This window comes from Syzygium oleosum, unplaced genomic scaffold (genome assembly GCF_021117445.2).
Source record: "Syzygium oleosum isolate NSW1041296 unplaced genomic scaffold, Sole_v2.1 Sole_v2.04, whole genome shotgun sequence".
Taxonomy (NCBI): Eukaryota; Viridiplantae; Streptophyta; class Magnoliopsida; order Myrtales; family Myrtaceae; genus Syzygium; species Syzygium oleosum.
In genome coordinates this window covers 14,895,250-14,909,684 of record NW_026607488.1, presented here as the reverse complement: position 1 = coordinate 14,909,684, position 14,435 = coordinate 14,895,250, and the positions used below count along the sequence as shown (strand labels likewise).

The following is a 14,435-nucleotide window of genomic DNA, read 5'->3' as shown; positions in this document are numbered from 1 at the left end:
CTATGATTCTTTCTTAGGTTTATCTTATCTCGTCTGCTGATCGGTTCTAGTCGATACTGCTTCTGATCACGCATCTGCAGAATTCGCCCACTTTAGAAGTTAAATGATAGAAGTGCGAAACGGATGTGAGCTTATATTCCCCTAGGATCTCTCAATGCAAGAACGGAGGGGAAGTTCTACTTCGTCGCAAGTATTATCTTCCGGGAGGGGCTACTTAATTGATTGTGATTAAAATCTTGCCAAATTTATGGTTATGGCCTGCCAATTATGATGAAGTTGGACTTGTGGAAAGAAATTACGACATATTCAGCTATTGTCAAACAACTTTTTATATCTATTTTAGCATATAAGATTGTCAACACCAAAATTCAGTACTTAAATTCTCCGCACTGATTTCTCAATTTTATCAAATAGGCCCAAATGCGCATAGATTGGTGCATTCACATGCATCGAATAAGGTTAGGTGCCTCCTCAAGAGGGGTGGGCGTTGCCTGCAATTCAAGATTACTTTGAGTTGGAGACATAATTTGATCAGGGACTCGTCATGTACGATCAAGCACTAACCCATGCAATTTTCTCGAAATTTTTTTTTGCAATTAGCCGTAAAACAATATAAACAAATTGTTGATCGGCTAAAAGCCCAGTCATGCCCAAAGTTAATGCATGGACGACTGCTTCTTTTGTTTTGTTTCTTTCCTACAAAGCTTTGGTTTACACACAAAATGTTAAGATGTTGAGGAAATGCATATGAACCCTTTAGGTCACTTGAGCAAACGAGAAACCTTAAAAGAAGCGCCAATCTCAGCGATCCTTGCCAAAATTGAAGTATAGAACAAGAAAACATGAACAGAAAAGAGTCTCCTTTTCACCAATTCGCCTCTTGCTGAATAAAAGAGGCATAATTAGTAATCTTCAATTCATATCGACGCTGCAAACAGCGGAGAGGAAACACGTCCGATAACCACGTCGATCAAAGTGAATCTGGTCCTTAACACCGTCCGGAGATGCAGACTAAAAACACAACCTCGTTACTATCATCGAGCTCAAACACGCAGGCGTACCGTACACACGAAAGAGTTTCTCTTGCAAATGCAGGCCATCTAGCAGAAAGGCAAAATTGATGCTCCTTTTTACCAGACAGTTTTTGTATTTCCCCAAAGTTATTTAGGCTAAACTGCTTTGTATTTCTCTAAAGCCCCTTGAGAAAGATGAACCAAACGTAGTCTAAGAGGCTCATGAAAGCCATTGATTGATCTTAACCTGCAATGTAAAGCATTCTCAAACAAGTGACTGCCCCCGAATTGCCATTTTTGGTTAGTTTTCGATTCAAGTATCTGTCCATCCTTTCCCTTGGATAGTGATGGAGCAGCAAGTTGAGGATATCCAAGTGAATGGACAGCCCCGGTTCGATTACAATCTTTAATTATGAGATTATGATATCACAAGTGTCATAACTTTCGTATTGCACTCACTTGAGTACAATAACTTTTTTTTTTCTATTCACTTGAGTGCTACGATTTCTAAAAAATGTTCATTGGAGTCCTATAACTTTCAATCAATTACTTGAGTACCATAACTTTTAAAAAACATTCACCCAAATATCAGAAGTCTGACGTGACATGACACTTGTGGTGAATATTTTTAAAAAGTTATGGAACTCAAATGATCGATTGAAAAATTATATGATACTCACATGATTATAGAAAAAGTCATCTCACTCAAGTGAATGTTGTATAAAAGTCATGACACTCAAACGATAAAAAAAAGTTATGGCACTCAAGTACGTGCTGTAGGAAAGTTGTGGTATCTGTGGTGTTATTTTCTCTTATGTTTTTTCTTTTCGTCCTTAATTCCACGATACTACACCATTGGGAGGCCCCATGATCACTCCACTAAAAATAACATGTCATATGATTTCCAATACAAACCAAATCAACTAGGGAAAACACTATTGAGGCAAGATTTTGATAGCGATCGTAATCGAACTTGAGAGACGGCAATAACGGATTAGGTTCAAGATTTTACCATTTTTTTTAGATGATATCACTAGTTTGAACAAAGGATCCTCTTAATCAAATTCACTGGCTAATTCAGGAGGAGTGGGAGGCCTCGGAGGAGTAGGATCAATAAATGCTGGCTCATAATGGTTTAATCTGCATTTAGGCTGTTTGTTCCTGCCTGGAGTTAAAATGAGAACTTTATAAGACATTATGGGTGTGAATGTTTATTTAATTGATTTGGATGCGTTTGTTTCGCTGAAAATTTCGTGATAAATGATAATATTTCTATGGAAATCATTTTCACGGAAAATATTTAGAATTTCTTGTTTGATGATTCATGGGTGATTTCCTTATTATCAAAAGGAGAAGTCGGTTTCCTCCAATCTAAAGTTCTTGTTTTCAATTCATGGAAAACGTTTTCTGTAAATCTACTAGTTTTCCATCATCAAAATATCGAAAAAGTTGGAAATCAATTTTCTAAAAACAGTCTTCCTTCAAACAAACGGACCCTTTGTATGAAGATTAATATCTCCCTATTAGGGAAATGCTGAGCTGACCGTCTTCGTAGTATGACAGAATGACAGTCAAAGCTCAGCCACAAAATCTCCGTACTGTTCCACTTGTTGGTGGAAATTTCCTCTAACTGATTCTTTGAGTTGGTAAGTTATAAACATGAATATAATGCGCTAATTTTCAAGTAAATTGATTATGTGAGCAATTTCCATATTTGCAACTTACCAATCAAAGGCGTGAATGGAGGGCTTTCCTCCGATGAAAAATGGAGTAAATCATAACCCCAAGAGGACGGGTGTGGCGACATTTGGAGTCTACCTTTGTTTTTGGGATAATGACACAGACAGTCCCTGAATTTTAGCCCAATGTGCAATTTGGTCCCTGAACTTTTAATTTGTTCAATGTAGTCCCTGAACTTTAGCTTAATGTTCAATGTGATCCCTGAACTTTTAATTCGTTCAATGTGGTCCATGGATTTTTGGTACATGTTCAATTTAGTCTTTGAATTATATGAAAATGTTCAATGTAGTTCCTGAACTTGAATTAATGGAAGGACTAAATTGAACATTTTCATATAGTTTAGGGACTAAATTGAACATGTACCAAAAGTCCAAGGATCACATTGAATGAATTAAAAGTTCAGGGACCATATTGAACGTTAAGCTAAAGTTCAGGAACTACATTGAACAAATTAAAAGTTCGGGGACCAAATTGCATATTGAGCCGAAGTTCAAGGATTGTTTGTGTCATTTTCCCTTTGTTTCTCAAACTATAGATGAGATGAGCAGGATCATTCCAGTAATGCTCCACAAAGTCATACCACCCTCTTTGTTGGGTGCAGCCCAACATGTCGGGAGTTGATTTGAAATGTCCTGATAATTGTTCATCAAGAATGCCTAATAGGAATGAGTCCTATTATGGTAGGACGCTGAAAGGAAAGAAGTTTAAATAAGAAGAGTCTTATTTAGGAATAACACGAGGATGAAATCAATTTTGGTGATTGTCCAATTAGAAGAATTCCAATCGATCAGGAAGAATTTTAATAGGGAGGTGATTGTCAATCAATTAGGGAGGATTACGAATTTGGGTGAAGGTCTACCACTGTGAGGGCTTGGGTGGAGGTTTGTTTTGTGCATTAGAAAGATTACAAGAGTCATTAATAATGTGTGTAAACACGTGTGATCTTAAAAGTTCATCAAGTGAGGATGCTTTTGTGACAATTGTGATGATCTATTACGAGAGAAACATCATTAGAGTGTTAATTGTACTCCTTTGATTATAGTGAAGCAATCCTGAATTAGTGTCTCGTGATTTTTCCCATATTAAGTTTTCTACGTAAAACTTCCGGTATATCGTTCTTCTTGTCTCTTGATTGCTGTGTTATTTACATTTTTTTTGCAAATAGAATATACAGCCGTATACTACCCACCCATCGGTGGCCACGTTGGTTTGCGCTCAGTTCCTTTCACGAGAGGTCCTGGATTCAAAACTCGCCCATCGATGATTTAAGTGGGGGGTCGTGGCGGTGGGATGCTGCGCTAGCCCCCCTCGAGGACTAGTCGGGCATCACCGCTGGTTTGAGCCCTAGCTCGCCGGCCGCGCGGACACCTCGATTATAAAAAAAAAAGAAAGAATATACAGCCGTATATTGTGTTATTTTGACAGTTAGAATTACACTGCGATCGGTTGCGATCCGACTTAACTTATAGCACTCTTCCGCAACTAAACATATCAAATTTACATTTCCTCTAGTACAAAAGGCCAGGTTGAACCCATGCATGTGGAACATTGAGAAGCACCGAACTAGAGAGATCATCCCCAGAGAAGGAATATCATAAGATTGTAACCAGATCAAACAGGAACCAAACCAAGAAAAAAGGTGTCATACATACTTCTCATTGACACATCAAAAGGCAAAAGGAGGCACAATTGGGAAATCTTGAATTCATGGAAATACTTCTAGTGTACATCTCAGTCTTCATAGATCAGCTCCGGACCCAAGTTCCTGAAAATGGAGACTCTGAACACGGAAAAACAACGACCAATGAGCTCAAACATGCAGATGTCTCTTACTTGCAGGCGTGTTTCTCTTGAAAACACAGACCAGCTAGCAGCGAAGAACCCCACCGGCACACTTCGATAGAACCTGAATTCCACGGGCCACAATCTGTCTGAATACCTGAGAGTCACAGTTCGCTTGTCTTTCATACTGTGTTGCTTGATGAAATTATGAGGAACAGTCTGCCCATGTACGATAAAGGAAGACTGTAATCATCTGATACTTGCATGTGCTTATGAAAGAATCACACCAGAGGTTTATGACAAAGTGATTGGTAACAGAAAATCTTAACCAATGCAATGAAAGCCATCAAAATCTTAATTGCAATCTAAATTCAAAAGGCAAAATGTCAATTGATCGATGGGAAATGAAAAAAAATAATAGTCAACTCGAATATGTACTGCATCAAAACTTAAAACTTAACAAAATATAGTGTGTAGACTTTCTTTCAGTCCTATTTCGATTTTCGATTTTTCAAATCGACCATATAATTAAACAGGGCCAATATCTCTTCCTTTTTTCTTATGAGAGGGGTCAATACCTATATACATGCACACAAAGTAATCTTCTTTACATGCATCTGATCTCGTTTTAACAAACTAAAGTGACCAAAATACAATCTGATGAAGAAACTATTTTCATCATTAGACCAATGTCATGTGAGGCAAGATATATAGTTAGCATTCATAATTAAAGTTGGAAAGTCTAGTGGTGATTTAACAGCCAGGATCTTACCATGTTTTTCGTAATATGAGTCGGCTGCATTACCGCCTTGAAAAAGGGGTTCTCTGATTCAAATTTGCTGGCTAATTCAAGGCTAGTGGGAGGGCTTGGACACGTAGGTCGGCATCTAGACTGTTTGAGCTCGCCTATATACTCAAAAAAATAAAAATGAAAGCTTTAATAGACACCAGCATGAATGTTTAATTGATTGACTTACCATTTAAAGTAGGCGGGAAATTAAAAAATCTAGATAATTTGACGAAATAAATTTCACATCGGCCTTATAAGCGGCCTAAAGCGACACTTCTAGTGTTCATCTCAATCAACATGAATATCAGGTACTTACCAGCACTACTGAAGATGGAAATATTGAACATGGTATCATTTTCATCAATGAGCTCAAACACACAGACATCTCCTACACACAGAGTTGGTTCTCTCGCAAATGCAGACCAACCAGCACAGAAGGACGCCGCATGGTTGTGCCGATAGCTCCTAATTATCTTCACCGGCCACGATCTGTCTAAATACCTAAGAGTCGCAATTTCCTTGTTTTCGTGAATGTGTTTCTTGACAAATTCACAAGGAATGCTCTGCATGCCCATCCATGAACAGTTTGAAAGACAAACTTGTAGAAAGAACAGAATATAAGCATACAGTAACAAGGGAAGCACACAAGATGTAGACTTAAAGGCAATATTTGCTAGTTTCAGGAATTTGAATCAATAGTCATCACTATCTAATGAAAGCAATCAATCTTAACCAGTAACGTGAAGGCAAAATTATCGATATTCATGTTCCTAGACTAATCTAGGATAGGGTACATAATCTGAAGTGATTAATCTCGTGATATGCAAGAATAGTAGCCACAGGTTGAATGGAAGAAGAAAGAAAAGAATGTCGATGACTTGAAAGTGGTTTCAACAACTTGTTGCTTCAATGTCGGTTTAATGGCTTTTGATACCAACATCCTAAACAGAAGCTAATTATGTAAAGTACGAAAACTTCTCTTGAAAAATCTGAATGGTTGTCACAAAATAAAATGGGAATCTCCCATTTAATAAAATGACAATTATAATTAGCCTTTGACAAAGCCAACGAAGCATCACAATGGGATTTTACCAATTTTCCCCTGAAATAAGATGGCCGCATCACGACTTTGAAAAAGGGATGCTCCAATTCAAATTTGTTGGCTAATTCAAGCCTAGTGAGAGGCCTCGGACATGTAAGGCCATGAAAAACCAGCTCCAGATGGCTCTCTCCGCATCTTGACTGTTTAGTCATGCCTGTACATTAAGAAGTGAGGATTTTAATCGACGCTGAATTGACATATCAATGAAAAGATTTAGCCATTAGCATAGATTGGGAAATAATACCATTGCAACCAAATTCTAAGTAATCTGCTGAACTAAATTCCGTATTTTCTTCGCCTATATTAGAGGTAGCTAGTTAACACAACTTGCACCACTACGAAATAATCAGACAAAAAGTTTACATTAAAAAAAGTACAATAATTAAAATGAACTAAGTATAAAAAGTGATGCAAGCAGAAATCAAGACGTATAAAAACAAAAACTGGACCTCCAAGTTCTCGTGAGGAGCAGCTCCGACTTAGCTGAGATATAGTCGGATGTGATTTGGCCCTCGATCTTTTATGTGGCATGAAATTTTCCACATCTTCGACTTCTACGACATCTTCCCTTTTTCGTGAGAGAAATTCAGCCTCGAAGTTTGATATTCCGCCACTGCTCGATGAGTAATCTATCTCAGAAGCACTTTTATCAAATATTATCACGTGAAAAATGGAGTTCGCTTCATATTCGAAACTATGAGGTGACCATGACCAATTGAGTAATGCTCCATAAATTCCTGCCACCCCTTCCACAGCCAAACCATGCCATTGTTGCACTTCTTTAGTTCTATAGGCCTGGTCGAACCACCTGGGACCTTGAGAAGCACCAAACCTGGGAGACCATTTCCGTATTTCCTTAAGAACCTTCTTGGAATTCCCTGTTATATAGAGAACTTTAAGTAAGTCATCTCGAGGCTCTCGAACATCATGCAAAAAAAACCTGGTGAAGACTTCATGTTTTACGCATTGGATGACAGGTCGATTTCCATTGACATTGTTGATTGAGGTTGATCGTTTACATCAGACTGCAACTGGAAATACAAAATTATAGACAGCAACAATTCATGACATAATTGCAAAGGACACTTCGCATTTGTTTATATCAATCTAGAATCTCACCTTGTAACTCCATGTTACGTATGTACTCACTCTCGTCTGATTTTCAAATAATGTGGGTCGAATCTTGGGACATATTGGGTCCCGTTCACACGGACCACAAGCTTCCACCATACCCATGATACAGTGAGAAGGCAGCTTATGCTTATAGCACACTCGGAGCAGGATAACTAGCTATTTCTCGTCCCAAACTAAAATGAACGACAAAAAAATTTAAAAACGAATGAGGTCTGCCAGCATGACCATGATGGCATTGAAAAATCACTTGGGCATCCAATGAAGAATCTATCACTTACAAGCTTTCCAGATTCAAGTGTGTCAGAGAGTATGATCTTGAAGAAGTGAGGACCCCTTGGACTTGAAGGCTCCTGCTACTCGGCACGTTCGTCTTCTGTCCGGCGGCGGGGACGGCGGCGGCAGCAAGCCATGTAGTAGCCAGCCACACTGAATGCTCAAAGAAGAAGAAGACGATGATGAGGGGTGGCGGCGGCTTTGGGTTTCTATGTGAGCTTGTTCAAATGGCTTTCTGGGACTCTGTTCATGATTGAAGCAAATCTTTTTTGGTGGGTTTGTGAGCATGTGATTGTTTATGAAAATGTTTGTGTAAATAATGGAAGGAAACGTCACGTATGAAGTGATTGAAAAAAAAGGCACGAGTTGAGTGGCATGAAGGGTGAAAACAGGACTGCGCAGGCACGTGGCTTCGCTTCGTACTCATGCATCAAGTGACGGTGCTGGTCATCGATCAATTCACTGTTCTTGTTTAGTTACGGCAACGGGTGCCTCATTTTCTCATATGTCGTCCGACATATCAGGAATCAAAGTAGATTGACAAGATGACATAAATAATTTTCGTACTTTAATTCAATATATAATACAGTTCTTAAAATTTTAATTTATTCAGTATGATTTATAAATTTTAGTTCAATATGTAATGTCGTTCCTGACCTTTAAATTTGTTCAATGTGATTCCTGAAGTTTTGATACATGTTCAATCTGATCCCTAAACTATATGAAAATGTTCAACACATTGCATATTGAGCTAAAGTTCAATGTTATCTCTAAACTTTTGATACATGTTTAATGTTGTCCCTAAACTTCAATTAATGGAAGGATGACATTGAACATTTTCATATAATCTAGAGATTAACTTGAACATGTACCAAAAGTTTAGAGACTACATTAAATAAATTAAATGTTCAGAGACCATATTTTATATTGAGTTAAAGTGAGGGATTACAATAAATAAATTAAAAGTTAGGGACCATATTGCACATTAAATTAAAGATCAAAGATTATTTATGCAATTATGCCAAATACTTTCATCCCTAATGGTCCTATTGATTACGTATCGGCAATAACAGTAATAACAATAACAAATAGATTCTTTTTTCGCTGAAGTGGATTGGCAATATTAATTCGAACGTGTTTAATTGCTCTCGATCCTTTATTAATTGTTTAGAAGATTTAATATTGACTGTGTAATGAAATCGAGATTCTCCTTCTAATTCTTGGGGTGCGAATGATAACAATTTTATTCCAGAAATAAAATTTTCTATTTCTATACTTTGGACGAGTTTCTGAACAGAGATATCCGTTTAATAACGATTTAAAATTTCTCTCTCTTACACTATTTTCCATTCATCGACAGGCAACAGGTGGCGGCAGGTGGCAATCGCATGCAGCGGGCGGTGGGAGGCGAGGGCAAGTGATGAGAAGAGTTTTTATTTATCTTTTTACTCCAGAAATAGAAAAGTAGAAACAAATTACTTCTCATTTTTATTCCAAATCTATTTCTGGACTAAAAATTTGTTCCAAAAATAAAAAAATGAAATTACGTTACCAAACAAATTTTTGTTCCAAATCTGTTTCGGGGAATAAAAAAATAAAGAAATAGAATAATTATCATGCGCAAACTTACTCTTGTATTTGGCCAAGGCTTTGGTGTTGGAATCCAAATTTCAAAGAAACGAAGATTTCACGCTTAGTGGCGGCATTAGGATTTTAGATTGTTTTCCCAGGAAACACCATTCTACTGTCTTAAAAGTCAAGTATTGATTAAAAAAAAGTTCCTTATATTATCCTTCTCTAAATGTATAAAAAAAAAACTCACTTGTTGATGGGCATTAAATGTCACCTCTTATTTTTTTGATCGTTCATTATTTTATCCAAAATAAACGCAGCAATTTATTAAAATTTTAATGTCCAAAAGAATTACTTAGAATTTTGCTCCAAGAGAATGATAAAATGTTGTTATATTTCTAATTGATGATTTTATTCAAGCATATCTACTCTTTGTATAAAGAGAATTAAATGAGGCTTTTTGAAACTAGAATTTCTTTTCATCCACTTACACAAAAAACAAACTGAAAATGTTTGTTCAATTCCATTGTTCGGACCAAATAAAGAAATGAAAATGCCATTTTATATTACAATTTTATTCTCTTCAATTCCAGTTCAATTCTATTTACAATATATGTGTATATGCTTCATATATTTCCTTATCGTCTTCTTCCACATTCTTCAGCGTCTTGCTCTGTCCCTTCTAACCGGTATTTCCTTCTCCTCTCGTTGGAGCAATTGAAAGGTCTTTATTCCAGGGAAAAGTACAAAATAAAAGTAGTCTTAAAACTTATTACATGTGTGCCATTTGATCATAAAACCTTTCAATTATGCCAATTGAATCCTAAACCTTTTGATGATTTGCTAATATATTAATTGGGAATCGCTGACATGGACGCCGGTCGTCTTACGTGGCATAGCTGGCATTGACGTAGACAATTTTTTCTATTTTCATATAATTTTTCCAAATTTTTTTTATTACTTTTGTTGTTTTTTCTTCTTTCTTACCTTTCCTTTCTTTCTTTTTTCGCAATTGTGGGCTGGCCTCGCTAAGATCCAAGCAAGGGCGTCGGACCCTCACCCAAACTAGAAGAGGGCATTACGGTCCTCGCTAGCCAGGATCTGGGTGAGGGCCGGATGCCCTCGCTTGTTGGCTAGCAAGGGCCTCCATGCCTTCGCCAAGATCCAGGCTCGCGCCTAGTCTGGGCAAGGGCCACGAGGCCCTCACCTGCGAAGGCACGGAGGCCCTCACCCGGATTTGGGCGAGGGCCCGACGTCTTTGCCTATGGCTAGCGAGGGCGCAAAGGCCTTCACCCGTGGTTGACAAGGGTGGTCACGACACCCTAGCCCAAACTAGGCGAGGGTCAATGATTCTCACCTATGGTCGGTCGGCGCTGTAAAAAAAGAAAAAAAAAGAAAGAAAAGAAAAGAAAAGAATTTCAAAATTCTAAAAAAATTATAAAATTTGTCTATGTCAGTGCCAGTCGTATCACGTAAGACAACCGGCGTCCTTATCAACAATTTCCGGTGAAAATTGGCTAGATGGACTATATTCCAAATCGTCAAAAAGTTTAGGATTCACTGAGTACAATTGAAATGTTTAAGATTGAATTGGCACAAGTACAATAAGGTTGTGACTTTTTTTGTATTTTTTCCCCTTATTTCATATAACTAAACCATCTCAAATGGACTTCTCTTATTTTATCCTCAATTGAAGTAAAACTTACTTTTTCTCACGTATCTTTTCTTGTATGCCCGTTCATCTGACGAGACATTAACATCTCTGGCACTAATTTTATGCATATGCTGCTGTTTAACAGACCAACTACTTAATTGAACGAGCAAAACAGTCGACCAGGCGCCTGTAGTTGGCATCGGCTGCATAGGAGAAGGCACGAGCGCTGGTCAAAGCCCCAAAGTTCCTCAAGTCCCGATCCGATGAGGAGATGGAAGTAGAAACAGATCACATTGATTTGATAAGCTGTCTTTCAAACTCATGGTAGATCACTTGGGAATTCGATCTACTTATTAGTGGAAGCCCATAGTCTATTGACGCCCTTCTCAAAGCTGAAAGTGGCCCATATAAGTAGAGAGGCTAATAGAGTGGCTGATTGGGTTGTGAAAGCTCAAAGAAAAAAGTATTTACCAAGTAATTAGGTCCTTTATCCCCCGGACCTTTAGGACTTTCTTTGTTCCGAAGCTTATAGAATGTATTCACGAACTCTATCCTATTAAATGAATAAGTTTTTTTCTGACCAAAAAAAAAAAAAACAACCCAACAACTTTTGTGTCATAAAGCATCGTTGGCCTTATTATCATCTTATAGAATTTTGGGTTAATATAACGAAAAATTCTAAACTGGTACACTTGTGATAAATTTACCCTAAACTAATTTTTTGACCACTAAAAACCCCAAACTGGTACATTTGTGACAAATTTATCCTTCGTTTGTTTTCATTAAATCGGATTAATACAAAAAAAAAAATCGCAAACTGGTGTGACAGACGGAGGGTAAAACTCAAAACGGAGTTAAATTACTTTTTTAAATGACACGCGACAGTTTTGAGTTTTACTCTCCGTTTGTCACACTAGTTTGTGAATTTTTTTTTTGTATTAATCCGATTTAATGAAAACAAACGGAGGGTAAATTTGTCACAAGTGTACTAGTTTGGACTTTTCGGTAGTCAAAAAATTAGTTTTGGATAAATTTATCATAGGTGTACCAGTTTGGAGTTTTTCGTGGTATTAACCCTAGAATTTTTTACTCAAGTTTAAGTGATATTCTTTTTATTGCATAGACGCATCTCTTCCCTGCATCCATCCAATATGTATACTTATGAAATAATTCAAAGAGTAGACTATTGTATATCAAGTTGAGCATGAATAATCTCACAATACCATCACACATCATCACCCAACGAGAAGTTTGGTGGTCACCTCAAACCTCAAATTCCATTTCTACCAGAAACTTCACCAGCACTAACAAGACTAATATACAAATATAAGAACAAACTCACTCACCATCAACGAGCTTCAAAGAGCAACCACTCAAACAAAGCTGCCTTTTCTTCTTTTCTTTCTTCTTCCCCTGTTTTTCTTCTAACCCATCAATAAATATGTTCAGGAATGTTCTGATTCAAGTAGATTTGCCCTTTCTGATTGCAATTAGCCGAAAACAAGAAGATTTATTCGAGCAAGCAGAAGTGAGCGCTTCAATGATCATTCACAGTATAGATAAAGGAGGCATCAACTAGTGTTAGCTAATTAGTTTCTCCAGTTCCTCTTGGCATGGAAAACGGCCTGAAGTGTAACACATCCGCGGTTAATCTCAATTGATGCAAATCACTTTGTTATCGGCGCTACCAAAAAATGAGAATCTGAATTCAGTAGCATCCCTATTAACGACCTTGAACATCTCCTTCAGGCAAGCAAGCTTATCTTGCAAACGCGGACCAACTGACTGCTAAGGATGCAATGGGGAATCGCTGGTAGCCCGGAGCTTCACCTCCCACGATCGGCCTGACTAAATAAGAGTGACCATTCGCTGGTCTTCTCGAATGTATGTCTTTATGAACTCCCGGGGCATGTTCTGCTCACATAGTAGTTTGATGACCAACCAATTTATGATAAGAAACGAGCATGATATAAGCAGTGACACATATTGTTGATTTGGAAGCATAGAAGATGTAGATAAGTTAAGCTCTGGCTTACCACATATTTTCTGTCAATATGATTTGGCAATATAACAACATTGAAAAATGGATACTCCGACTCAAATTCACTAGCTTTTCCATGAGCAGTGACGGAACTCGGACATGGAGACCCGTAAAAAGCTGGCTCTGAAGAGCTCTCTCGGTATTGAGACTGTTCAATTGTGATCCGACCTGCGCTACAAAGAGGAGAATTCTCATAAGCACCAGTATAAACTTTTCATGAATTGGTAATGAAAGGATTTAACGTGGATCGCAAATCAATATCCCCGATCATTTTCATGCCCTTCCCAGAAGATATAACCAAGTCAATTTCGCACCTCCAAAATCATTATCTCATCAATCAACAAACGAAAAGCTTCTTCAGAGGTTTTTCAAGGATTTGAAATCAGGTTTAGACTAGAAAGTGTATCAGCAGAAACATGAGTCATGAAGCAACAAGTGATTGACACGTCCAAATGTAGATTTGAATGTGGTGCCATCAGCGAGCTTGCGTATCAATTACTATGAAACTCGCAAACCCAACAGCAAATTTCATCATCTTGGAAGGCTCATAACTAAGGAAGAAAAAACAGAAAGAAAGTGCACCTTTTCTGGATTTATCGTTACTGAACTGAACAAAGGAGGTGTAATTAGGAATACTGAATTCGTAGGTGATTTAGACGGCGTCCATCACTGCTGAAAATGAAGACTCTGAACACTGTCGTCCCTATCAATGAGCTCAAACATGCAGATCTCCTACATGAATACCCGTTTCTCTTGTGAATAAGGACCAACCGGTAGAGAGAAATGCCATATCTTTGCATTTATAGCTCCTCAGCTTCACCTGCCACGATCTGGCTGATCACGTGAGAGACGCGATTTGCTTGGTCTTTTGAACATGTTTCCTGAAAAATTTATGAGGAGCTCTCCGCCCAGTTGGTGTTTGAACAACCAATATATGATTAAGAAACGTGACAAGATAAGGATACACTTTGGAGAGAAACACGCATGATATGTAGATTTTATGATTCAATTTGCTAGTTTCAGGAGTTTCAATCAACCGTTTTCACTTGCTAGTGGAAGTCATCATTTATAACCACTTAACCTTCAATTTTGCATCTAAATGTCAAAATATATGCCCCTGGACAAAAACTGAAGCCGTTTGACCTTGGCCAAGAACAAGGCACGAACCCTCTGAATCTTCAATTTCCACGACATTTTCCTCTTCTCGTGAGAGGAATTCTCCCTCGGGGATTGATACATCACAGACGAACACATCAAGTCCTAAACTGGGCTTCCAACAAAGGCGCTACGAGCAATTGCTACCCAGATCTCAACTAAATCTCAAACTTAGAATG

General features: G+C 37.9%; 1 protein-coding gene across 2 annotated transcripts; it reads right to left on the bottom strand.

Moving 5' to 3' along the window:
- Positions 1 to 4,241: 4,241 nt before the first annotated feature.
- On the bottom strand, positions 4,242 to 8,095 carry LOC115687084 (B3 domain-containing transcription factor VRN1-like). Of its 2 annotated transcripts, XR_008816373.1 has the most exons (5): positions 6,877 to 8,095; positions 6,418 to 6,581; positions 5,642 to 5,888; positions 4,587 to 4,804; positions 4,242 to 4,518 (listed from the first exon to the last, which is right to left on the bottom strand). XR_008816373.1 is itself a non-coding variant. In XM_056310560.1 (4 exons), exons 1-4 carry the CDS (start codon positions 6,956 to 6,958, stop codon positions 4,785 to 4,787), a joined length of 513 nt encoding a protein of 170 aa, XP_056166535.1. In that variant the 5' UTR covers positions 6,959 to 8,095; the 3' UTR covers positions 4,242 to 4,784. The 2 variants fall into 2 exon arrangements, 1 of the variants encoding a protein (XP_056166535.1); XM_056310560.1 differs by having other exon boundaries at positions 4,242 to 4,804.
- Between the last annotated feature and the right edge of the window lie 6,340 nt (positions 8,096 to 14,435).

Excerpts from the sequence above, each read along its gene's own strand:
- LOC115687084 (XM_056310560.1), bottom strand. The coding sequence starts at position 6,958 with ATGCCACATAAAAGATCGAGGGCCAAATCACATCCGACTATATCTCAG. Across the intron at positions 5,889-6,417 it reads CTTATTTCAGGGGAAAATTG|AGCATTCCTTGTGAATTTGT; the intron begins GTAAAATCCCAT and ends ATGGGCATGCAG. Across the intron at positions 4,805-5,641 it reads TTCCATCTTCAGTAGTGCTG|CACATGCAAGTATCAGATGA; the intron begins GTAAGTACCTGA and ends TTCTTTCATAAG.